General features: G+C 36.5%; 1 protein-coding gene across 1 annotated transcript in view; it reads left to right on the top strand.

Annotated features, from left to right (window-relative positions):
- Positions 1-20,094, top strand: part of LOC107669442 (collagen alpha-1(XII) chain-like) — a 79,977-nt gene extending 59,883 nt beyond the window's left edge. The window contains exons 64-78 of the mRNA XM_016461665.1: positions 876-1,034; positions 1,483-1,560; positions 3,997-4,083; positions 4,982-5,035; positions 5,167-5,262; positions 6,485-6,538; positions 9,227-9,280; positions 10,034-10,087; positions 10,217-10,288; positions 10,989-11,024; positions 11,111-11,177; positions 13,017-13,199; positions 13,762-13,839; positions 15,028-15,198; positions 19,571-20,094. Coding sequence (XP_016317151.1) covers positions 876-1,034; positions 1,483-1,560; positions 3,997-4,083; positions 4,982-5,035; positions 5,167-5,262; positions 6,485-6,538; positions 9,227-9,280; positions 10,034-10,087; positions 10,217-10,288; positions 10,989-11,024; positions 11,111-11,177; positions 13,017-13,199; positions 13,762-13,839; positions 15,028-15,198; positions 19,571-19,692 — 1,365 coding nt within the window. The 3' untranslated portion in view covers positions 19,693-20,094. The remainder of the gene's footprint in view (positions 1-875; positions 1,035-1,482; positions 1,561-3,996; positions 4,084-4,981; positions 5,036-5,166; positions 5,263-6,484; positions 6,539-9,226; positions 9,281-10,033; positions 10,088-10,216; positions 10,289-10,988; positions 11,025-11,110; positions 11,178-13,016; positions 13,200-13,761; positions 13,840-15,027; positions 15,199-19,570) is intronic.
- The last annotated feature ends 7,291 nt before the right edge of the window (positions 20,095-27,385 follow it).

Here is a 27,385-nt window from a genome sequence, read left to right as displayed (position 1 = left end):
ATTTCAAAATGTAATTTATTCCTGTGATCAAAGCAGAATTTTCAGCATCATTACTCCAGTCTTCAGTGTCACATGATCCTTCAGAAATCATTCTAATATGATAATTTGCTGCTCGAGAAACATTGCAGATTATTATCAGTGTTAAAAACAGTTTTTTATATTCATATTTTTGTGGAAACATGGTTATTTTTTCAGAATTATTTGAATAGACATTTCAAATGAACAGCATTTATTTGAAATAGAAATCATTTGTAAGTTTGTACAATATGTTTTGAGAAAATTATGCTATGTTGAGCCTCATTTGCATAGATTGGAGGCATTTTTGCGCTGAAAAGTATGACAGTTACTTAATGTATACCAGTTTACAAGTTTAGTATACATCTGTGCCAAAGAGGTTCAACTATTTAGTGAATTCGCCCTCGATCTGTAGAGGAAGTGGCTGATTCAGATCAGATGGGAAATCTACTGGATGATTTGACAATCCCACTGTCCCAATGTATTTAAGCATTAATATGTGATGATGTATTTGTTTACACTCTTGTTAGCTGCTGTTAATTTTCCCCAAATTTCCCTGTAAAAGTATTTTACAATGGACTCGCTGTTATCGTCGATTTGAGCATGTCAGGATGAATTTGGTGCTGAAGGAACATGCCTGTTTTAATATGCACCTCTGGCCAGAACACTCCCTTTGAACAGAGAGACTCCCAGAAATCCCTAATTAAGGCCTGAAGCTCTTGGAGTTAAAAACAACAATAGAAAACTGCCAACTGAGACTTATTTAATGGCCCTGCTTAAGATGAATGCAAGTTCTTCCTTTAAAATGACCCCTGAGTCTGTTATAAGCTTGAACATCTAACAGTCTTCTTTTATTCCAGCTCCACATCCTGGTGTCTCCCAAGACCGTCAAGCTGAACCTGGACTGCCAGGAAGTGGCTGAGAAGGAGATTAAACCAGCCGGAAACACATCAACAGATGGATTTCAAGTGCTTGGGAAGATGTCCAAATCTATTGGATCGAAAGGAGAATCGGCAACAGTGAGCCCAAATGCGAAAACACTGAACACTTTACACTCTTAGAAATAACCAAAAGAGGGTTTTCACAGCGAAAGACATAGAACCATTTTTGATTCTCCAAAGAACCTTTCAGTGAACAGTTCTTAAATGAAAAATTTTTTCTTTGTGTGAAGAACATTTTGATAATCTAAAGAACCTTTTTCAACTATAAAGAACCTTTTTTGCATTGGAAAGATTCAATGGATGTTAAAGGTTCGTCATGGAACCATCAATGCCAATAAGGAACCTTTAGTTTTAAGAGCACTTTGTGTACAAAAACACAACTTTTGTGATCACACATTGACCATGAACTCACCACTCTCGCTCTTTCCAGCCTGGATCCTTTTAATGGGTGTCTGAGCCCCATATTTGAAAATGCAAACTTTTATCAAAGACACATGTAACATCCGTTTTCTCTCTGGTTGGGCAGTTTCAGCTCCAGCTGTTTGACATTGTGTGCAGTCTTGGCTGGACCAGCAGGGACAGATGTTGTGACCTTCCATCAATGGTAAGAGAAGACTTTCAGAAAGCCTCTAGAGATCAGTTGCCGGTTGCACCAGCTGTGCGCAAGTTACAACTTAGCCTAGTTTTGGCGCAGGTTGCAACTTACACACTGCTAAATATGTTAACATTGCACCATTAAACATTTGAAGTTGAAACATAACTCTATGTACAGTATAAACTAAATATTTACAAAAGTCTCCAACCAGGAGTAATGATTGAAATAAAATAGCAGTTTGACTGAATTGCATCAATAAGCTCTTATTTTACATGACAGACTTCAATCCTTTTGACATAACGTATATGATAATGTTGACATTTACACTCATTTACATTTTAAAAGACTTTGTTAGCTGCTTTTCAGCACAACCCTGATCTAAACAGTGTGCCTCTATGTGCACTGATCAGTGTTGTGCATGTCAAATAAAATCAGAATGAATAATTGTAATTTCTTATGCAATGCATTAATATTTGTGTCAATCCTGATTAGTTTCAAATACAATTTCTGAATGTTATTTGAACATAAATTATGATGTTCGTTAGTATGTGTTCATGCATCATCAAGTAGTAACGTATTTCAATGGAAATATTTTACTATTCGTTACAGTATAAGTCAAGAATAAATTAAAATAAACTTCTGCTCACATATTTGAAGGCTGCTATTGAATCACTGAGAGTAATTGTCATATTATGCGACTATGCATTACATCAGTGCAACCAAATAAAGTACAGAGTTAGTTACAGACTAGCTAGTAAAATTAGTTTGAAAACAATTTTTACTCAGAAATGGCTAGTAAATTTCACAAATAATTACAAAGAAACAGCAAGTATCACATTTTGAAATAGAAATAATTAAATCAGATTTTCTTGTAAAACATACTCCAGTAATCTTTGAAAAATATTTTTTTTACAGTGTAGTTGCTAAGTCTTCCCGATTTAATTAAGAACTTATGAACAGCTGGTGCAAACCTAGCCAGGGTTACACAAAGGTGAAATGCTGGGTTAAATTTCAGGTACGGATGACCTACGAACCACACTGTTTACATCCGACCCCATGCCTTTGATCATTGTGGTTTTAAGCAAGGCTCTTAACCCCAGACTGCTCCACAGAGGGTTGCTGTACAGTCACTTTGGATTGAAAACAAATGACAAGCCAGTCGACTCTCACGCACATCTCCTACATCTTTTTTAGCTTCATCCACCCACGCAGACCTGTCATACTATTCCATATGTTTCTGATTCATCCCGGTTGACCAGATTCAAACATGACATTTAACATGTGTTCGGCCAAACCGCTCGCTATTGTTAGAGCATTTCCTTTCTTTGATCTCTCGTTGTGCGCTCTTCCATTTTATTTGGTTTGTCAACAGCAGACAGATTTTAAAAGAGATGTTTCACTGTCATTCATTTGTGGTTCTTAGTTGTGAAGTGTGAAATTGTTGAACTCAAGTGCCTTCGCACTTTCATTATGTGTGCCTATTAAGACAAACCATGAGAGCAGCTGTGTTCAAACTCTTTATTGTATTTTTAGTCTTCCATAAGCAAATTATTATTATGGTACTTCTGGCAGTCAAAACACAAGAGTTTTTATTGAATTGAATATCTTTAGTGTCATTGTACTAGTACAACGAAATTGAATGCAATTCTTTGGGTGCATAGTCTAACAAAATAAATCAATCAATAAATAATCAGCCGTATTGTAGCTATGTGCCCTGTCCTCACCCCCAAAGCCAAAGGATGCTGAAACAAAGACAAAGATTTATGTGGGAAAAAAATGATAGTTTTCCATACCTTTGCCATAGTGGACATCATGTCCCAGATCTGCATTGGCAGTGTTATCAGTTTTTAGTTTTTATCCGAGGTGATATGCAGTACACTTATTAAAAGGATTGTTACGGCTGTTAAGTCTTGCTCAAAGCTACAGTGGCATTTGACCATTTGACAGATAAATGACTATTAGCCCAAACAGCCAATTGCTGTGCTGATAAGCATTGTTTTGCTCTGCCATTTTGTCTGTCAAACTTGCTAAACTCTCTGTGACAGACAAATCTCTTTTTTTCACCACATTCCCAAAATTATGGTTAAAATGGTGTTGTTATGGTAAATGTAATTTGGATACTAGGTATCCAGAGAGGCTAGTGAGTTTCATTCATTTAACCAAAGCCAGGAATCTTGAAAAATGCAAGCATTGGATCAGACTCAACTACACTACACAAATTTTGAATGATTGGTCAGAAGCAAAACACCTCTATATTTGCACTAAGGAAAGGATAGGTAGAATACAGTATGGTGCATGTTTTTAGAATGGGGAATAACTGATTCAAATAGTGCATGTTGTTCTGATGTTGACCTTTGTTCATTTTACACCATGATTTGTTTCCTCCAATAATAAATACAATGGCTGCCATTTGTTCTTATATTTTTCATTTTCTCTGTAATTCAGAGAGATGAATCCAAATGTCCACCTCTTCCCAATGCCTGCACATGCACCTCAGACAGTACGGGACCCCAGGGGCCTCAGGGGCCAGTGGTAAGTCAACTGAAGTACACTACTAAAGCTTGACAGCAAAAGGTTTAAACTTTATAGGAATAGACCTTATTTATTTCGTTTTTGCATTGTTTCACCCTGCAAAAAGGCAAGACTCTACAGGTGAACAGGGTAAAAAGTTTAGCTAATAGATATCACAAACTTGTCCAGTTGATTAGTCACAGTAAATTAAGACAGTAATGTTTGTATTACAAGTTTTCTGAAATGTTATGTTTAAATATGCGAATGAGGGATTATCTATTTAAAATGCACGAATTAGCATAAATATCCAGAACATAAAGAGTCTGAACATTGGTTAAATTCAAAATTCAAAATTACTGTTTTATTTGTTGGCATATAACAGTAAAAGGTTTTTACAGAGTGGATTTTGGATATCTAATTGTATCACTCATAAATCAAAATGTTTTATCAACAGCCAGACAAAAAAATTATTTTTCACCATGTTTTTAGGAATAAAATGCTAAATATATATCAAGCGGATGATATATGAACAAACCCTTCTATAAAAACATTCAGAATATAGATAGGGGGAAAAATGCAAGGTTTGGTGTATGTAAGTGCTGCTGAAGTAAAGATTTCTGACTCATTTTGAGAAAATATCCTTTAAAGATATATATTGTAATTGAAATACAGATGCAAATAGATGAACTGTGTTTTCTTTCCCTTAGTCTGAAAGAAGTCAAGTTATAGAAGCAAAGTAGCCTAAAATCTTGACCAGTGCATGAAAAAAACAATGGTTTTGGCTGTAGTGTCATGCCTTAAAATGTTAATTCATGTATAATCAAAATTTAAATCGTTAGTTAATGTTACGTGCTTATTGGTTGAGTTGATAGCAGGACTGTTTTCTCTGTAATTTCTCCACACATTTTTTCTTTTCCAGGGTGCACCTGGAAGCAAAGGACCACGAGGGGAAAGAGGAAAACCCGGTCAAGTCGTGAGTAATCTGATTATCCTTTCTTATTAAGTCAGAATGGTCTTAACCTGTACATTACAGATAATTCATCAAGTTTATCTACAAGATTGAACATTGCCATCTTCATATGTTGATTCTGTCTGTTCCTGCAGGGTTCAATGGGCCCACGTGGAGAGATGGGTTTGCTGGGTCCGATGGGCCCTCCAGGACCACAGGGCCCTAGTGGGCTCTCCATCCCTGGCGAGGCTGTAAGTCCATCTCAGTTTTCATCATGTATCCATTGTCTCCTCACACAGTCAGAAGTCAGTAGCTGGCTGTAAATCCTTCCGCACACCAAACAGGGATTATTCAGGCTATTTATTATGCCAGGGGTTGTAGCGAAGGCATAATTATGGTAGCGAGCTCTGGATTCAGCATTCCTGCATGTCTGGGGGCTTTACACTCATCAGAGCACTTTAAACTGCCTGATCCTGCTGCTAGTACACAAATCTCTGGATTTATTCCCCTCTCCGTTTCAGCTGCTGTGTTTTAGTGCTGTTTGCAAGCATCACTATTACTTTCGCTCAAACTTGGGGTTAAGGGTTCAAAACAAACCAATAAGAATAAGTATTAAACGTCAGTGTGTAACTCGCTCTGTTTGAGTGATACCTTAAATCATGTGACGTGTGGCTTTCACTTCAGATTCAAGTTTGTTGAATTTTGTTGAACAACTTGAATTTGCCACATTTACTAATTTAATGCCACTTCATTTGGAAGGGACCTCTGAGTAAGACGTGCTTCATTCATCATTACACTACTGACAATGTACCTATTTTGGCCACAAAATTTTGCCAAAGTTTTGCTAATGTGACTCTGCCTTTACAGCGAAAATCTCACAGACATGAAGGAGAGACTAAAGGCCCGTTCACACCAAGAACAATAATTATAAAATTAACTATAACAATATAAGCTATATTAGCGTCCACACCAACGAACAATAACATTCTGCACTGCGCACTGCAGTTTTGTTGTCTGCCACTTTAAATACTTAAAGTGAATTTTGATTGGCTGTCAATGTTTTTATCTGGAAAAAAACGTTCTAAAATTAATTCTAACTAGATTGTTCAACTGTGTTGTTATCAATATTGATGATGATGATTGATGATATTGATGATTTTTTAAAAATCATTATTGTTATTGTCCTTGGTGTGAACACACCTTAAAGCCATACCTAGAGAACTGGACTTAACAACCACCAAGAACACCCTAGCAACCATATAGTAACACCCTAAAACCACCCACAAAACCCACATGATGGCAGGGACTTTTGCACAGACAAAGATATCTAGTTTTCCCTCTTGTTTTCCCTCTCGTCCTTGTTCTCTGAACTGATATATGTGTTTAATTTTTCTTTGGATCACACTGAAGCTTTTTACCAAATCTTTAGGCATTCTTTTGACAGGTCTTTCTCCTTTTATTTCCTCCACGCAGGGTCGTCCAGGTCCAAAGGGGGATCCAGGCGATGCTGGCCTACCTGGACAGAAAGTAAGTGTTGCTCTGGAGAGTCGCCCGAGTCTTAGGGGGGAAATGGGAGGATTATTCGCTCTCTGCAGCCTGTGCTACCTCTCTGGATGAGCTCCTTGTGGCAAACGTTAGATCATGACTCAGGAGGGGGGATGGCTAGGAGGCAGCACTGAACAATGGTTGTAGATCACGCCACGAGATAAAATGTGGGTTGAGGCTATAATTGAGCAGAGTCCTAATCGGTACCACTTTGTGGTTCTCCATTAAACTCTCCCGTTCCTTTTGTTGGACTGTTTGGAGCATGTGTGGAGGTAGTGAAGAGGATCATGTGATTGATTTTGTAGACATAGTGTGTATTATCTTATAGAAGACAAACAGCAGAAGACTGTCTAATTAGTTTGAGTTACACTATGCATTGTAAATTAACTTTCTTAAATCATTTACTCACTTTCATGTTGTTCCAAAACTGTATTTCTTCCATGCAACGCAACAGGAGATGTTTTGCAAAATCTTTCATGCTTTGAATTAAACTCACCATAGACACCATAAAAGTATCATAAAAGTCCATACGACTTGTGTGCTATATTTAAATCTGAAGATCCGAATCCAAAGATAGCGTATTATATAACCGAATAAATCACTATTCAAATAAGACTTGATGGCTGCATAGGGAGTGATATAATGATAGAATTAAATAATATTTTGTTTAGTCTATGTTAAGATATCTTAAGCAATGTGAATGCAAAATATTTAATTATTGAATTTATATCAAACGGTATGTAAAATTATATATATATATATATATATATATATACTGTATATATAAAACTTAAACTGTACATTTTATACATTTGTAGAGTATAATTTTGTGCATACATTCTGTATAGCTATACTATCTTTATGCTGATTTTAATATTTTGTATTATTATTAATTTGTTAATAATAATAATAATAATATATTCTGGCATCATGTACTCATTCACATTATTACATGTTGTTCCAAAACTGTATGAGTTTATTTCTTCCATGAATCTTTCATGTTTTGGACTTAAAAAAGACACCATAAAAGTATCATAAAAGCTCTATTCAAATCTGAAGCCAAACGATAACTTTGTTACTGAATACATCGCTATTCAACTGAGATCTGAAAAGGAGGGGAATTTTTTTTGGCAAATAAAGACTTAAATTTCAGTCTGTTACTCATATGACTTCAGAAGACTTATGGACTACATTTATAGTGATTTTTTTTGTCGATTTTTAAGCTCGGAAGCTTCAGTGCCTATTATGTAAAAGAACATAGTGAACATTCATCTAAGGCAGTGGTCGCCAACCCGTCGATTGCGATCTGGTAGATCTTTATCACTGTCCCAGTAGATCCCGAAAATAACAGTAAAATAAGTACAAAAATGCATTACATTTCTGGGGTTATATCAATGTATCACTGAAGGGAACTAACTGTCTTGATAAAAGTTTCGATGGCAATGGCATTTTCTTCTCCGCATAAAGCGCAGCTCTGCTTTGTTTACAGCGGTAAACAAGGAAACGCTATATTGTGGTCGGTTCATAAGCAGTGTTGCCAAGTCCGCGGTTTTCCCGCGGAATTGGGATACTTTAACACTGGTTGAGTGTTTAACCATTAACCGCGGGTTGAAGCGACCCTAATAACGTGATATTTAGCCCCTGGAATGTGAATTTTACTGGAAGATCCCCGCCGAAAAACGTGTATTTAACCCCCGGAATGTGATTTTTACAGGGGAACCCCCCTCGAAACACGATTGGACTTAAAGCCAGTTTGTTTGTTATAAAGCAAATTGCCAATAAATACATTTGCTCAAAAATCAGTATCAGTATCAGAATCCAATTTTCTAGTTAAAAAAAAAAAAGAAAGAAAAGAAAATCTGAATTCTGAATCAGCTATGATCAGAGCATCACTAATTAAAATACTAAGTATCTGGGATGTCTTTTTCTATCAATTCTTCAATAGGTAGATCTTGTCTTTCATAAAGGCCGAGGTCAGGGATCTTGGGCCTAAAAAGGTTGGTGATCACTGATCTAAGGAAAGTGTGGAAGATTTGGAATGACAAGGGTGATTATAAGACAAATCACAATCAAAAAGCATTGGACATTGAACATTGACAATTGGGCAATGAACACTGGTTCCTGCGAATAAAAAAACATTGTGCTGATCCAGTTCAAAAGCAGGAGAGATGTTTTTTGAGTTAATTAACAAATTAAGAGGAAGACAAAAAAAGATAGAAGTCTTTCTCACTGTTGTGGTTATACTGCATGGTCATTTTGTAAATTCTCCAGGACAGACTGCGATATCCGATCCATCTTAATGAAGAGTGGGCTCAGCCATGCAGGTGACCATGTTGGAGGAGTTGCTATAACAACATGCATTTAATGACTTGCAGAGAATGCAGCCAGGGTTTATGATGGCCAGTAAAATGGATCTGGAATATATTAAGTACCCTGTAAATCTAATGCCAAGACATCAAAGGAGAAGCAGGGTTGACAAAGAGAAAGCAAGCAAGCTAGCAAGAAAGAAATGGAGGATATCTTGTGTGTTGGTGGGAAATTGTTTGTGTAAAGTAGTTTGATTTGTTTGGTCGGAGGTAAGCGACCTGTGCTAATATGAACCTGGTGTGAGACCCTGGCACTGAGACTGTTAGTTTTAGCTTTTGCCTTTTCTTCCATTCTTTCTCTAAGGGTCCACCGGGACCGGCTGGTGCCATCGGGCCTATCGGACCTGCTGGAATACGGGTGAGTGAAACACAGTAGGGTGAAACTCATGAAAACTTACTTTTCAAGCATATTTCACTCCAAAATCAAATGAAAAAAAAAAAGACTTAATTTAATATAATTTTAATTATATCATATTTAAATCTAGATTTTATTAATTTGTGAAGTATTTAATCTTTAAATCATGAATAGCTGTGCTGCCTTTAATTTATGATTTGTTTTTAATGTTTTTAATAATTATTATATTATTATTATTTATCATTATATTTTTTAGAATAAAATATGTATTCTATTATTTGAGAATAAAATATATATTTATAATAATAATGAAAATAATACTAATAATAATAACACATTATTATTATTATTATTATTATTATGTAAAGCACTTTGGTCAACTTTGTTTTAAAATTGCTATATTTTACATACTGTAAATATATAATTAATGTACAGTTGAGTTGAGAATTCTTATAATTTATATTTTTTTACTGAAAAATAATGAATTTTTGAATAATTAATAATTTTCATAGTAATTAAGCACATTTTCCTTACATACTCTCATTACTGTAATACAGTATTAAAAAATAATATCACAATGCAAAACATCTCAGTAGTCATTTAAATAGGCTTCATGTTCTTCATTTTCATTTGGGGGCTCAAATAAAGCACAGATGTTTCTTTGAGAGACTCATTAAGATGTGATTCATGTGGATCTGAACGAACATGTGTGATATCAGTCTAATGTGGATCTGTGCATGTATGTTATCAACGCAGGGACCCCCAGGGAAGGAGGGGCCGGTGGGATCCATGGGCCCACAAGGACCTATGGTATGTTCTTGATTTTTTTGGGGGGGAGAAGAGGGAGTGTTGTTAAATTTGTTTTCTTTTACTCAGATGTGAGACTGTATTGCAGACATCGGTTTTGCTGAAAACCCGAGCTGTTATTCTTTTGTTTAGGGACCCCCAGGAGCCCCTGGAATGCCGGGACCTACTGGAAAGCCTGGAAAGAATGGAGATACCGGTGTTCCGGTATGAAACCTTTTGGTTTTCATAGACATATAATAGCATGATACTGACACTGACACTAATTTGCTAAATTAGTCAAAAAAAAAAAAAACTTCTCTTTAATATATCTATTGTTTGAGAGCTGAAGTCTCCTGCTGATTTTCCTTCTAAGAAAAAGACCCCAGTAGTCTCATCTGTGTTTCTTCTAAACTTCTAGATCTCTGAAACTGTGCTCAGATTTGCCAAGATTTAGTAAAATCAGAAATCTCAGTGTGAACTCAAGCATTTCTTATCAAAGTTTTTCAAGAGCAAATGATCTGATCTGCTGTTTACATTCATTTTACAGATGAATACTCACTGTATAACAACTAGTGACTCATTTAAATCTGTTTTTAGTCTATTTTGACTCCTTTTAGAAGAAACATCTGATTAAAAGTTTCTTTTACATGTTGCTTTGAATAGTTAATTGTTTAGTCTTACAAAACACGAGTGGCACCATTCTATGAGTTTTAACCAAACATATTAAGACTATTTTTTACCTTTTTTTCCCCCAAAAGTTAAGAAAGCAAATAGTCTTAACACGATCCACATTGTTTGCAAATCAGTTCAATAAGTATTTACTTACTGAAATGCCGGCATAAGTCAGGAGCAAGCCAGTGATTTTAGTTCATGTTTGGATGCGTCACAGTCAATTTAAAGGGAAGTATGATTTTCATTCATACAGGGACCTTCTGGGGTTAAAGGAGACAAAGGAGACAGAGTGAGTGATGATTTTAATATCTGCTTTCATCATTTCGCAAGAGTTTGAGTGGAGGAGACGTTAACATCTCGTATTCATCCTCCTAGGGAGACATCGCATCCCAGAGCATGATGCGCTCTATTGCCAGACAAGTGTGCGAACAGCTTGTGAACGGTAATGCATTTCGTCCAGTAGAATGTTCTGAAGCAAAACATTTTTGTAATTTATGCAATAAAGTAAATTGCAAATATACAGTACACCACTGCTCAAAAGTTTTTGAAAAGTCTCTTCTGCTCACCAAGGCTGCATTTATTTGATAAAAAATACAGTAAAAGCAGTAATATTGTGAAATATTATTACAATTTAAAGTAACTGTTTTCTATTTGAATATATTGTAAAATGTCATTTATTCCTGTGATGTAAATTCCTGTGAATTTTCAGCATCATTACTCCAATCCTCAGTGTCACATGATCCTTCAGAAATCATTCTAATATGCTGATTTGCTACTCAGGAAACATTTCTTATTATTATCAATGTTGAAAACGGTCGTGTTGCCTCATTGTTTTGTAGAATTTATTTTTTTTTTTTCAGAATTCTTGATGAATTGGAAGAAAAAAAAAAAAACTTCTCTTTAATATATCTATTGTTTGAGAGCTGAAGTCTCCTGCTGATTTTCCTTCTAAGAAAAAGACCCCAGTAGTCTCATCTGTGTTTCTTCTAAACTTCTAGATCTCTGAAACTGTGCTCAGATTTGCCAAGATTTAGTAAAATCAGAAATCTCAGTGTGAACTCAAGCATTTCTTATCAAAGTTTTTCAAGAGCAAATGATCTGATCTGCTGTTTACATTCATTTTACAGATGAATACTCACTGTATAACAACTAGTGACTCATTTAAATCTGTTTTTAGTCTATTTTGACTCCTTTTAGAAGAAACATCTGATTAAAAGTTTCTTTTACATGTTGCTTTGAATAGTTAATTGTTTAGTCTTACAAAACACGAGTGGCACCATTCTATGAGTTTTAACCAAACATATTAAGACTATTTTTTACCTTTTTTTCCCCCAAAAGTTAAGAAAGCAAATAGTCTTAACACGATCCACATTGTTTGCAAATCAGTTCAATAAGTATTTACTTACTGAAATGCCGGCATAAGTCAGGAGCAAGCCAGTGATTTTAGTTCATGTTTGGATGCGTCACAGTCAATTTAAAGGGAAGTATGATTTTCATTCATACAGGGACCTTCTGGGGTTAAAGGAGACAAAGGAGACAGAGTGAGTGATGATTTTAATATCTGCTTTCATCATTTCGCAAGAGTTTGAGTGGAGGAGACGTTAACATCTCGTATTCATCCTCCTAGGGAGACATCGCATCCCAGAGCATGATGCGCTCTATTGCCAGACAAGTGTGCGAACAGCTTGTGAACGGTAATGCATTTCGTCCAGTAGAATGTTCTGAAGCAAAACATTTTTGTAATTTATGCAATAAAGTAAATTGCAAATATACAGTACACCACTGCTCAAAAGTTTTTGAAAAGTCTCTTCTGCTCACCAAGGCTGCATTTATTTGATAAAAAATACAGTAAAAGCAGTAATATTGTGAAATATTATTACAATTTAAAGTAACTGTTTTCTATTTGAATATATTGTAAAATGTCATTTATTCCTGTGATGTAAATTCCTGTGAATTTTCAGCATCATTACTCCAATCCTCAGTGTCACATGATCCTTCAGAAATCATTCTAATATGCTGATTTGCTACTCAGGAAACATTTCTTATTATTATCAATGTTGAAAACGGTCGTGTTGCCTCATTGTTTTGTAGAATTTATTTTTTTTTTTTCAGAATTCTTGATGAATTGGAAGTTCAAAAGAACAGCATTTATTTGAAACATTATAAATGTATTTACTGTCACTTTTGATCATTTTAAAAGATGTTATAAGACATGATGTTCAGATGATCCCAAGGGTTACATTTCATTACAATCTGCTGTTTCACGGTTTACGTTTTACAGGACAAATGGGTCGATTCAACGAAATGTTGAACCAGATCCCCAGCAACTATCACAGCAACAGTCCTGGGCCTTCTGGCCCCCCTGGACCTCCTGGACCCATGGGACCACGCGGAGAGCCCGGTCGGATAGGCAGAAACGGCCTTCCCGGAAGTCCAGGGTTGCCTGGTCAACAGGGAGAACTAGGTACCAGAAACAACAGCCAAAACTAAAACATAAACAGAAAACCATGCCAAATACAACCATGTGATTTTAATCAGCCTCAAGAACTGTGGTTAGTTTGGACTTCTGCCCTCGCTGTACAGTATATGTAGAAATGCTAAGATAAATAATTGATGTCTAGTGAGCTGCCATGCGGTTTACTGTCTAAATTAATAGGAAACACTCTCTCATACACTTTTAAAAGTAAAGCTTCTTTATTGGGATTGATGGTTCCATGAAGAACCTTTAATATTCATAGAATCTTTCCATTCCACAGTTAAAAAAAGTTTTTTAGATTTTTAAAATGTTCTTCACACTAAGAAAAAATGGTACATTTAAGAACTTTTCATAATGGAACCCAAAATGGATCTTCTATGGCATTGCTTCAAGAATGCAAGTACCTGATTAGAAATGCATCTGTGAGCATTTCTGCATCCAGACGTTTGTCTATGGCACATTTAGCAGTGTGTTACAGATGCATATTTGCAGCTATGTGTGTGTTTGTGTGGGGTATTTATATATCTGTGTTTATGTGTGTTTTCATTAGGACCAGCCGGAGAAAAGGGAGACAGAGGAAGTCCAGGCATTGGAGAGAAAGGACAGAGAGGAGCCAATGGACCACCTGGTATGTTTCATGTGCTAAAACCTAGCTTATGTAGCTCATCTGATGAGGAATACAGAAATGACAGAAATGTCAGGGAAAATTGCGATTTACTGGCCAGTTTCTTCCCTTTTTCTTAGTAGGAGATTATGCTATATTTGAACTCAACATCCGCCACTTTCATTTTTAGGCACAGAGCTATTGGATGTGTTGCGTTTTAAGTTACATAACACTTAAAAAATGAGCGGACATAACTCTTCCAGACTTTTCCCTCAAAGAAACTGTTTGTCAATTCAAGTCAAATCACATTCATTTATATTGTGCTTTATACAATACAGATTTTTTCAAAGCAGCTTCACAGAAATAAACAGGAAAATAGCAGTGTTGTAAAATTTCAAGTTATAAAATTACGTCAGTTTCAGCTGCATTAATGAGGAACTTTATTGAGGAACAAAAGACAGCTCTACCAAAGAAAATAATGCCATCCAGTTCAGTTCAGTTCTCATCCAGCAGTGTCAGTGCAGTCAAATCGATAATATTTCTGAAAGTTCATTTTCTTGTAAGCCCACTTTTGTAGACAGAAACAGTCATCGTTCATACAATTCTGTTTAGTGATGCTAATGTTGCTTAAAACCTGCAATGTATGTATGACTTCTGCACCAAAAAGTATGCAATTTAAAAAGTTTGTACTAAAATTATTTTTGAACTCAATATTCAGATCACTTGAGTTCAACAATGATTTAGTCACGTTCAACAACTGTCAATATCGCAAAAGTCCCTCAATTATGAAATGAAGACAATAGTGTTATTATCCAATTCAGTTCTCATCCAGCAGTATCAGTGCAGTCAAATTGATAATATTTCTGAAATTTAATTTTAAGTCCCCTGTTTGGAAAGTCATTGTTTATGCAGTTCTGTTTGGTGATGCTAATGGTAAAGAAATGTATTTATACGGAAATTTATACTGCAGATAAAACCTGAAATATATGTATGATTTCATGCTGCAATCAATGGGAAAAATTTCATGCTGCAATCAATGGGAAAAATTTTGCACCTAAAAATTTCAATGTTGCAAAACTGTATTATTATTATTATTATTATTATTATTATTATATATCGATAATACTTCTGAAAGTGAATTCTCTTTTAAGCCCCTATTTATGTCACATTTAAAGGTGTTTTCTGAGACAGTATTTTTCCTGATTTCTGTAGGCCCACCTGGTGAGTCCAGAATCGGCCCTTCTGGTTCAACTGGCCCTCCGGGCAGCCGCGGTCCTCCCGGTCGCAACGGTGTCAGCGGTGTACGCGGTCCGCCCGGCCCACCTGGCTACTGTGACTCCTCTCAGTGTGTCGGTATCCCGTATAACGGACAGGGTTACAGAGGTACATCCCTCATGTTCTAGCTGTGCCCGGTGCATGACAGTAGAAATAACATTAATAGCATGTGTAGTGTAACGCAGTGCATGAACTGAGCAGTAGATGATGCAGATTATCATGGGTGAATCTTATCAAACCTTTCAGGAACATGCTTGAGGCATATTTCACTCCAATATCAAAAGAAAAAATAAAGAAAATTAAGCCATTTTTATGACCTTTAGCATTATTTTGACATAAACGTAGATTTTTAAGTGTTTTTGAAAGAAGTCTCTTCTGCTCACCAAGGCTTTTATTTTATTTTATTGCATTTATTTTACCAAAATACAGTAAAACCTGTAATATTGTGAAATATTATTACAATTTAAAATAACTGCTTTCTGTTGTGATATTTTTTAAAGGGGTCATGAACTGAGAAATCAAAATTCCCTTGATCTTTTGACATATAAGAGGTCATTGTACTATGAAAACATAAGTTTCAGAACTCAAAACTTTCTCATTAGTCTAAAAACAGCTTATATTGAAGCCGATCTGCCAAAACAACAGCTTGTGGAATGAGCCACTTTATGACGTAATGTGTGTCTAAACCCCGCCTCCGCAGAAGAAGATCAACGCCTGCTTCTACATCACTGCCTGTTTAGCTCCGCCCACCGATTCTACAGCACTGCCTGTTTAGCCCCGCCCACTGATTCTACATCACTGCCTGTTTAGCCCTGCCCACCGATTCATGCATGTAGTGTAAATAACGAGAGCAGCAAATGCAGGTTTATACAGAAACCAAACGATAAAGATGCTCCGAAGAAAACAAGATGCTGTTCAGTGCCAGACTGTGGAAAAACACAGTCTTTGCATCGCCGTCCTTCTGATCCCAACATTAGGAAAGAGTGGATGAACTCTATTTTTTACTGAAGTTCCAGATCGTGTCAGTAAGAACTTGGTCCTTTGTTCACTTCATTTTACCACGGATTCATTTACAAACAGAACACAAATTTACAAACAAAGCACAATTCGACGCAGGATTTTAAGAAAGATTGAAAATAAAAGATGATGCTGTGGTGAATATAATGGATCTGACAGTAATGTCAATATGCCACACCTATTCAAACAGAGCGTTCTGATGAGGAGGTCAAAACAGGACAGAAAAGAGCCTATTACTTCTCAATTATGATGTTTTTTTTATCTAAAAATATTGATTACATTATAAGTAGCCCTCAGAGAACAGTACAAAATAATAAAAAAAGCAGTTCATGACCGCTTTAAAATGTAATTTATACCTGTGATGCAAAGCTGAATTTTCAGCAGCCATTACTCCAGTCTTCAGTGTCACTTTTGATGTGTTTTAATGCATCCTTTCTGGATGAAAGTATTATAATTTCACCGACCCCAAACTTTTGAACGGTAGTGTAATGACATTCAAAACATTCATTCCCATTTCTCTAATGCACAAAATATTAAGAATTGCAAGTCTTTAAAAGCCATATGCTAACTTTATGTGAGACAGAGACCAAAATTTGACCCAAGTTGTTATTCCATGATTAGTCAGTGATTGAGTCTGTAAGCTGAACTTGAGAACCAAACAAATGTTTTGTAAACAGAGTCATATGATTCTTTAAAAAGATCTGACTCAAAAGAGTGATTCTTTAAAAACATGGACATTGGATTCAGTTTCCAGGTTTTTCTTTGAACAAAGCTCTCGTATGACATGTGGACTACTTTTATTAAACTTTTTCGTCCTTTTTAAAGCTTCAGTTTGCATTGACATTGCAATTGCATAAAAATTATGACTAGGACAGTCTTTCTACACAAAAGAAAGGCTTTAGAACGACTTAAGAGTTAACAGTGAAAGAATTTTAATTGTTCTATAAATAAGCTTCATTTTCTTTCATTTTCATGCACAGTACAATTTCATTTTTTTTTTTCTTTTGATTTCGGAATGAAACGTGCTCCGGATTCTCACCCTCTTAGTATCACAGTATCAAAAGCTGATTTTCAGTTTTGTGATTTGTCTGGCAAAGAATTCTAACCCCCTCTTTGACCTGTTCCAGGTTCATAAACTTTCTAAACCACCTGTGCTGCTTACACTTTGAAATCCTGAGAAAATCACGTTATTGGGCTCTGTACGGATAACCAACCACGGAGATGATTAAGCGAACACTATTGAATAAAAGCAAACAAAGATTACGATCTGCGGATGGGTACTAACAACAACTCACAGCCACGGGCATCAGTGACGGCAGCCAAAACAACCCAAAACAAGCTGCAGTCGGCTGGAGACGCATGACCAAAACACACCAGCAACCACAACAAATACTAACCAGGTGGATCTGTAGCCAAAACAACTGTCATTTAGCATGTTAACTCCAAGAGGTTTGTTTATCTGTACATAAACTAATCATGCCTAGTAAGTGAATCCCAGTCCACTAAAAAGCAATAGTCTTAACCCTTGTAGTGAGCTTGAATTCAACTGCTTGCTGAATGCAGACACCAGTGCCTCTTATTTTACTGCGTGCCTTAAGTGATCTCACAGACCTTTGCTCAGGGCCAGTTTCTTTTTGTTCATTGGACCCTGGGGGTTTCTTTTCTTTGCTCTTTTAGTATGTATGTACAGGTGCATTTCAATAAATTAGAATGTCGTGGAAAAGTTCATTTATTTCAGTAATTCAACTCAAATTGTAAAACTCGTGTATTAAATAAATTCAGTGCACACAGACCGAAGTAGTTTAAGTCTTTGGTTCTTTTAATTGTGATGATTTTGGCTCACATTTAACAAAAACCCACCAATTCACTATCTCAACAAATTAGAATATGGTGACATGCCAATCAGCTAATCAACTCATTGAGTTGAATTACTGAAATAAATGAACTTTTCCACAACATTCTAATTTATTGAGATGCACCTGTATGTACACACTCATCTTTCTAGTATTATTTCCTAAAGGTTCATTTCTGTATCAGTGAGATCATTTCTCTTTCATTTGGCTGTTAGTAAGGGTTTAGATGAATATCTGAATGGGCGTGTGGTTGAGTTCTTGATTGCAGTTTTCATGTTGATAATGATATTTTTCTGTAGCACGCCAACTTGCCCATATCAGCAGCCATTAGTTTTGATAGTAATTTCACAATGTCTATAAATATAGGATGAATTCAGGTACAACGGGCGACTTTTTGCCATTTGAGATGACTGGGAAAAATGGTCCAATTATCCTGAATTAACCCTATATACAAACACTGGGGTCCAAAATTCTGAAACCTCATTGAAAATGGATATTTTTTCCATTGAAATCTGAAAATCAATGTTTTGAGATTTTGAAGCTCATGGTTTCATTTGGTTCTTGCTAAAGTTTTATGTATTTGACATTTGTGTATTTGGCAGACACATTTATCGAAAGTTGGTTAGATTGTATTCAAGTAATTTATGTTGTCAGCATGTGCAATGGATGGGAATCTAACCAATGACCGTCCTCGTGTGAGTTGTAGGAAAAAGAATCGTTGAAGATCTTTCATCTAGGTAGCAAATTAGCTTATCAATCAAATTGTTTTGCTGATGTAATTTGGAAGCATTTTTACTTTTGGACCCTGCTGTGCAAAAGTCTTAGGCCACTAGTATTTTCACCAACAAAAAATGGTTTTAAGTCTATTTCTGTATTTTGCTTTAGTGTGTCAGTAGGAAATATCAGTTTACATTTCCAAACATTACTTTTGCCGTTAATTGTAATAATCCAGTGAGATTTTTGTTTGCACAAGGAGTCTGACAACAGCTAGGACTCCATGCAGAGATCTGATATGTTCATCATCAGTCTGTCTGGAATGACATGAAGAAACAGAACAAACTGAGACAGACTCAATCCAGAAGAACTGTGGCAACGTCTACAAAACACTTCAAGAAACCTACCTGTAAAGCTACAGTACTGTGAAAAGTTTTAGGCACTTGTGCAAAAATGCTGTAAAGTGAGGATGCTTTGAAAAATAATGCCATAAATAGTTTTTATTTATCAATTAACCACTATTAACTAAATTAAATCAACATTTGGTGTGATACACTGAGAAACTGTGCGCTACACTTGCACATAGTTTTTCAGGTAGCTTTACAGGTAGGTTTCTTGAAGCATCTTGGAGATGTTTGGAACTGTAAACTGATATTTCCTACTGACACACTACAGCAAAAGATAGAAATAACTGACTTAAAACCATTTTTTGTTGGTGAAAATACTAGTGCCCCAAGACACTTTGCACAGTAGAGTACATAAAACACTGACCCATTTACAGCCCATCAACAAGCACTTTCTAACCCTTTGCACTTACCGTAGCCACATAGAGGAAGGTAACGATTGCATTTTGCTTGTTGAGTGACTCAATTGGCCACTGCCATATCTCCAAGCAGAACAGTTTCCACCTGATGCCGAGCAAATAGTCCCAATCCCAGAAGAAGACTTTGAGATTACACCAAACCAACGGCGCAAGAGGTCGCAGCCAGAGACGGGATCTGAAAGGAAAGAGTGGTAAAGAAACCAAAAAAAAAGAGGGGAGGGGGGGTTCATTGGATCATGTTATATGTTTGTTGATGTTTCAACGGCCTGTACAGATAATTTAACCCTTCAAACCCTTTGTGAATTCAGCAGATCAGACGCATGAATCTCCTAATATAACCTCAAAGCTTCTTTCTGTACTCCATCGCTTGTAAAATCGCATTGAATATGTGTCCGATTGGAATCATTGCCGTGTCACACATCGCAGCGTGCAGGTGAAAGGTGTTTGATCATTTATTAACATTGAAGGGTTTCCAAAGATCATCGCCTCTTCCAGTCATCTGCATAGTCACCATTCATCACTTATGTACGAATACACATTATTATTCATTACTGTCTTCATTCACCTGAGAGAATGTCTTTTTTGTTTTTGTTAACATCTGCAGTAAAACATGCCTTCCATCACGATATTATAAATCAGATATTGATCATATTGGATGAATGTTTGATTTAACCTCACAGCTGATTTTTTACTAAAGATGGAATTGCATGTCTGTGGTGTATATGTAGTATGTTTTTGTTTTTAATTTTCATTTGTAGTTGTTTGTTTTTCTTTTTTTTTTAATCCAGAATATAGTTGTTGTAATTGTTGTTTTATCAGTATCAAATGCAGTTTTGGCATTTGCTTGCAAGACTATATATATATATATATATATATAGTATTGCTGCTTCATGTTTGTAACTGCACATTGTGAATTCCACAGCCTTATTTTCTTATTTATTTCTGAAACAGAGGAAGCATTTTTCAATAAAACTACTGAAAATATTAAGTGTGACATTTTTGTATAAGTATAATCTTGCATAAGATTCACATTTTATTGCTAGTGTCATCTGATAAAGGATTTAACACCCAAACTATGATTAAATGGCTTATGAAATCAAAAGCAGGCTTTTAGCCCATGTGTGAAATCTAAATTCTTATATGATACTAAAAGTTGAAAGAATCTAAAGTGCCTTCATTGCTTTCAAGCCAAAATTACAGGTTATTGGCTTTGATTTGACCCACCCCAACTTTACGGTTTCAAAAGGAAACGCTTCAAAGCTTCAATAAAATCTGTTTGTCAAAGCAAATATAAGTGCTTGCAGTGCATCAAAAGAATAATGTTTTTAGCCCAATCTGACGTCAATCTGTAGGCCAATCAGAAGGGCTAATTTTCCTAAAAATTAGACTAGTGGGTTTTGACTTATGAGTACATTTATGGTCTCTGGTTAACTTGAGACATTCACGTTTTGTTCTACAATATAAATTACCAATAAATGACCAGTTATGCTTCAAACATGAATTCTGAAGCTGCTGTGTTTAATTGTTGATCCATCAAACTTGTAAATACATCCTGCAACTGAGACCAAACAGAACTGAAAAAATTTTTTTATTTATTTAATGGTTTTCAAACACTCCCTCCATCTGCCCATGGTCATTTGGATCAGCTGTTGTTTGACTGAATTAATTGCAAAAATGTATAGAGAGAAAAACATGTCAACACAGTGGCCGCCTTGCATGCATCGTAATTATTGCATTTATTTCCTGTGACCAATACAGCTTGTTTTCCTCCCAGATTATAGATTCGTCTTTTTGCATTCTAGTATTTTGAGCAAATTAAGCATAAATTCATGTACTTCATATTTTAGGGAGCAGATTTGACCTTTGCAGCCATTGTAATCCGGGAACTAAATTTCACATGACTAATATTAAATGCATGTGTACAAAGTCTCTTTCTCCCATAAGGAACCACTTCAAAATGGACTGGAAGCTTCTATTAGGGGCTTCATTGATTTATCGCCAAAATTGTTGCATAATAGCCCACATTTAATGTTGTTCAGACACATGAATGTGTCCAAGATCCAGATAACTTCACTGATTTAGAGAAGCGTCTCATAGCTGCTTCCAGCAGCACCGGTCTGGAATTTAATTTGAAAGGTCTGACGGCGGTACGGTGTTCGGAAACGGACAGGTTTGAAGTCTGTCCAGACATGCCATCGAAAGGAATGACCCCTGACGGTATCAAAATATAAAACACATTATCAGTAAGAGTCAGGGGTTGTTGAAGATTTGCGGTGTAAAATGACCTCAATCATGGGACCCATGGCGTCACTCCAGCCTACCGACGCACATTATGATGCTCACCGGGTCTGAAAGGTATTTAGATGTTTAAACTAGGGTCACCATACGTCCTCTTCTCTAAATGGCCTACAATTAGCTTTGTTTTCCTAGTGTTTTCATACTTTCTGAAGGTAATGATTGAAAGGTAGTTCGACCAATAGTGTGCAGGCAATATACATAATCGACCAATCATGGCGTGCGGGGAAGGCGGGATCAACGGATTCATGTATGTGTATGTATATAATGTATGAAACCCCAGATATTTTAGGCAGGCAATATAGAAATCCTGGCCAGGAAGTCTGGGCACTTAAACTAAACAAAATGTTCACAGAGAAAGAAAAATTCAGAAATCGTTACTTTCATGGGCTACGTTCCCAGTTTTTGGGATTGACAACGAGAATAAGGCCCGTATTTCTTACCAGTAACCATCATTTTTTAATAATAATAATAATTATTATTATGATATAATTGCATGCCAAATGTACTAAAGCGATTATTTCCGAATTCGCCATTCGACAATAAATCTCTAATAAACCATGAATAGGTTAGTCGTGACTGGTAATCCACGCCTCCGCCAAACGGTTTCGATCAGAGTAACGTTAGGCTAATCAATGTGAGAGATTTGAGAGTGGAGTGGAATCGCGCAGGTGGAGCAGAGAGGCAAATCTACTGACCTGGTTCAGGACTTCAAGTGCAGGTCAGTTTCATCTGTAAATAGGCTATTGTAGTTTTGTCTTTGTTTACGTAGTTAAGCATTAAACTACTAGCAACTGTTAGCAGTAGCAGCCCATTACTCATCACTCAAAATACTGTAAAGGAAATCAGTATTATCTATTGTAATATTACAGTAGTAATTTAGCAGACAAATATTCATATATTTGTATAATAAGTTTAGAGGGAGCTAGGGCAGACAACAACACAACCCTTAAGAATATTAATGATGTTGTATAAATAAATCCAAAAATAATGGTTGCTATTGTTAAACCATGATAACCACAAATTAACCATGGTTTTGCTACACTAACCATAGTTTAACCATGGAATTTGTTGGAAAACTAAATACAAATGGTAATCCATTTGCCAAAATACAAAACATGGTTACTGTACCTTTACTATAATAAAATATAATAAAATATGGCCAAGAAGTAAGATGAAATGTTGATAGTTTGTAATGGAAATCAGTCACTTCTTAACAGTATAGTGCATACTACTTGCATAACATGCATATAAATATCAGTTGTCACTCTACATCTCCCAATAATATGTCCTAGTAAGATAAGATGTAAGAGTAATGCTTCATTTTATGATCAAAGCTCTGTAGTTTTAAAACATATAATGCAATGCAATACAATGATGATTGAGAGATGAACAAATAAACGTTCCTCAAAAGATGAGATTTGAGATGTTTCTGAGGCTTTGGAAGATCATTCCTCCACTGAGTAACAGTGAAGGTAAAGATTCTGGAAACAAACGTTCTTCAAAAGCCTGATGATCACACTACTCGCATTTTAACATGATATTTCAAAAAAAAAAAAAAAAATGATGTTTGGATAATCAAGTAAACATAAGTTGCTTCACTTCGGTAAGTGTTCATCTTGAAATATAAAAGTTATGTTGATCATTTAGAGGCTTTAGCTTGACTGGTCACTGGGTTCAGAAAGTTTTAAGTAAAATATAATCGCAGAATTGTCATTTTTGGCTGAAACATTGTTTAAACACAGTGGCAGCCATCAGTGAACAAACCGCCAATGGTATAATAGATTATAAAAGCTTTCCTCTGGGAAAACTGGGCCCATCACGGCCCATTTGGGTTTAATGTGAGCACATTGTTCACTTACACCCTGGAACATCACAGAACTGAAGAAAGAGCTCAAGCCTCCTGCGGGGAGTTTTCAACACTCGCTGCTTCCAAAAACCAGAGGGGTATCGACGAGAAAAAAACCAACACTATTCTTTTCAGCTTCTTCTTCATCGCTGAGTTGAAACTCATATTAATGCGACGGCCAAACATGACTTCATGGAAAGAAAGCAGGAGGAATCTGGCAGCTCTGGCTGCTCACACAGCAGAAGGGGGTCCAACCACTCCAATTAGTTTCAGTGCATGCTTGTCTGCAGAAATTAATATCCTGATATCCTTACCGACATACGAGAACAAGAGCAAAGATGAATGAAATGCTTGGACTCATACCTCAATGAGAGCTGATTGGAGGTGGACGGTATTTTTAATTCAGTCATAGAGACTTTCCTCTTGGTTCTATAGCTCAAGCATGACATCATCTGAGATCATTCTCAGAGCCAATAGTTAGTCAAAGTAAGCGGTAGGAAAAAGTAGTTATGCACAAAAGGCTTTTTGGGGAAATTGAATTGTTGAAATCTATTATAGAGTTGCTTTGTAAGGTTGTTGACATTATCAGGTCAAATGGAAAAGGTTAAAGTGTCTTTTGTGGCTGTTTCAAAGTAGGGTAGCACAATATCTAGCTGACCAAATGTGATTATTTAACCATAAAAGCCTATGATTGAAATAAATGAATAGGCTTCGAAATGAAGGGGTTGCACTGTTGTCCTTTATAGATTTCATTTTCAATGCTCTCAGAGTGAATGCTCCACATGAACTCTATCTCTGGGAATAGTCTGATTTTGGCTGGATTTAAGTTCATTTACGATGGAAACAGTAACATTTGCACATTTTCGAAAAAGAGTCAGTAAGTCGCTATTAAATTACAGTAATAATTTTTTTAAACAAATTCATACTTTTTCAGCAAGGATGCATTAAACTGATCAAAAGTGACAGTAAACACATTTATAATGTTACGAAATGTTTTGCTGAAGGATCATGTGACACTGAAGACTGGAGTAATGATGCTGAAAATTCAGCTTTGCATCACAGGAATAAATTACATTTTACAATATATTCAAATACAAAATAGTTCTTAGAAATTGTAATAATATTTCACAATATTACTGATTTTAATGTATTTTTGATGCGTCTTAATGTGAGTTTGAATATCATTTTGCGTGACCTTTATAGCCATACTGAAAGCAACAACAGATAGTTTACCTCAGATCTTCAAAATAAATTAAAGCCAACATGTACGTTAAAACTGCGAACACAATGCGAACAAACAAGTGTTTTCCATGACAAACATGGTATCAGTCCCTCTTTTAATAATGTTAAAAAGGTTTCATATTTATGAATTATATTATAAACATCCATTTCGTTGGGAGTGCGGTGCACTTGTGCGCTTCTGAATGGCTGATATTTGAGTGATTCTGTCGCGTCGTGTCTGGTGTGGACAGCCAAATTGCTTTTTGCTGAAATGTTGTCGCGTCGCGTCTGGTTAGTGTGATGTATCTCCATGTCATAGTTTCTTTCACATGCATGTTTGTATAGATGCTAGCAAATGGGAATACTGGAACACTATGGATCTTCTTTTTTTTTTTTCCATCACTTGTAGTTGAACACAATCACAATGCACTACATGGGCGTGGCGTCGCCTCCTATGACATCACAGGTCAAACGAAATACCTATAAATTACACCACTCTCTCTCTTTTTTTACCTTTTTTAGCCTTTGTACCTTGTAATACACAACAGTAACGTTTGTTTGTTACGATAGCAAAACATTAATATATTTAACCCTTGAGAATTGTAGAAAATTCGCTAACAAATTCCTGAGTGACATGAACACTTTACGTTGAAAGGTTTGAACAGTCCTTGTTTTCTAAACAGTCTGAAACACCTGCTTTGAACAGTCCGTGCAATTATTTAGTTACACTACAGGTTCTAACTAAACATAGTCAGAGAGGTAGGCAGGAGGCCTAACAGGATATCTCTGAGGGACTGTGCATGTCTCATTTTCAAATCCTGGCTCAAACAAAAGTTCTGGTGTCTCCTGGTTCAGTCTCTTAAAGAATGAACAGTTCCTTGTAACAGAGTGTCCATGTTCTTCTGCAGTTACCATTGTGCCTTTGATTTTGGTGACTGTGATTTGGCTTTGTGTTGTATGGTGTCGTTAGTTTGTTCTGCTTTTGTTGCAGACACAACACTGTGTCACCAGGTTTGATGTTGATGTGTGTGGCATGTCTTCGGGTGTCTGAAAGGGCTTTCATTTTATCCTTTGCCTTTTTCGTGGTTGTCATCGTCAGCACCAGTGGTAGTTGGAGTAGCTATGGGACTTTTTGTACGCACCTTCCTTTTAAAGATCAACTCAGCAGGCGAAGCCCTCGTTGTGGATCTGTACTCGCGAAGGAAGACATTTTAACTGTTGTTTCCATGGGATACCTTGAGTGTGTGTAGTTCGGATGGCTTTCCCCAATTTACGCATGAATCGCTCTGCTTTAGCATTTGCTTATGGCCAGAGGGGAATCATTTTCCTACGACGGAACCCAAGGTAGTCAGCAAACTGTGTGAACCCACTGCTGTTGAAGGGAGGGCCATTGTCAGTTTTAAGCACACTGGGAATTCCGAACATAGAAAAAACATCATCAATAACTAGTATTACTGCAGTTGTTGAGGTAGTGTGAAGAATTTTAACTACAGGATACCATGTGTAGTCATGACCAGCAGAAACTCCCCAGATGGTAATGGTCCATAGAAATCTGCACTCAGATTGTGCCATGGTGCTTCTGGCAATTCAGACATTTGAAGCGGCTCAACATGAGTTATGGGGGTATTTGTCTGACAAGCAATGCAGTTTGTGATCATGGCTTCAACCCTTCGAACAATGTTGGAAAATCAGACTTTCTTTCTCAGAAGACTTGTGGTTTTAGTGATGCCTTGATGGCTCTCATGGACAAGATGTAATAGTCTTTGCTCTAGAGTGGAGGGTACAACTATTCTGGAGCCTCTGAGTATGAGATCATCATTTGATGACACTGTAAGATCAGAACTGAAATTTCTATAATGTTTAGGGTGTCTGCAAAAAGTGGGTCACTTGCATTTATGTGCCATGTTTGAGCAGACCTGCTGAAGAACAGCATCTTTTTTTGTCTCTGTTTTTACCTTGTCTAGTGTCATGGCCTTTGATGTTGCCTGCAGTGACATGAAATTGATGTACTCCTCTGCTACTTTAGTGTTGTGTTCTGTCTCAAATGAGACCGGATGTCTGGACATGAAGTCAGCTTTCAATTCTAGCTGGTGGCTTTGATCTCTTGGATTATTCCATATCGAAGGGCTCGAGCGGTCGGTCATTAGAGTAAAAGGATGACCATAAAGGTACAAGTGAAAATGCTCACAGCCAGTGTTCGAACTATACCGTGGACTTTGGGGGAGCCCACTTTCTTTTTTTTTTTTACTGGGGTGGGGGGGGATTCGTGCGCTTGCGCGTGCCTCAAACATCTTATTAAGGGGAGCCGAGCTCCCCCTAGCTCCCCCGTAGTTCGCACCCTGCTCACAGCTCCATACAATAGCTAGAGCTTCGAGTTCAGTTTGTGAGTATAATTTTTCAACATCACTGAGTGCACGACTGGCGTATGCAGTGATGCATTTTTGTCCGTTTTGCATTTGTGACAAAATAGCACCGAGACCAAACGGACTAGCATCGACAACGAGTACAGTGTCCTTTGAGGGG

The sequence above is a fragment of the Sinocyclocheilus anshuiensis genome, unplaced genomic scaffold (genome assembly GCF_001515605.1).
Source record: "Sinocyclocheilus anshuiensis isolate Anshui unplaced genomic scaffold, SAMN03320099.WGS_v1.1 scaffold96, whole genome shotgun sequence".
In the NCBI taxonomy this organism is placed as follows: Eukaryota; Metazoa; Chordata; class Actinopteri; order Cypriniformes; family Cyprinidae; genus Sinocyclocheilus; species Sinocyclocheilus anshuiensis.
Note: the sequence above shows the minus strand (reverse complement) of the source record. Positions and strands in the feature narration are given on the sequence as shown.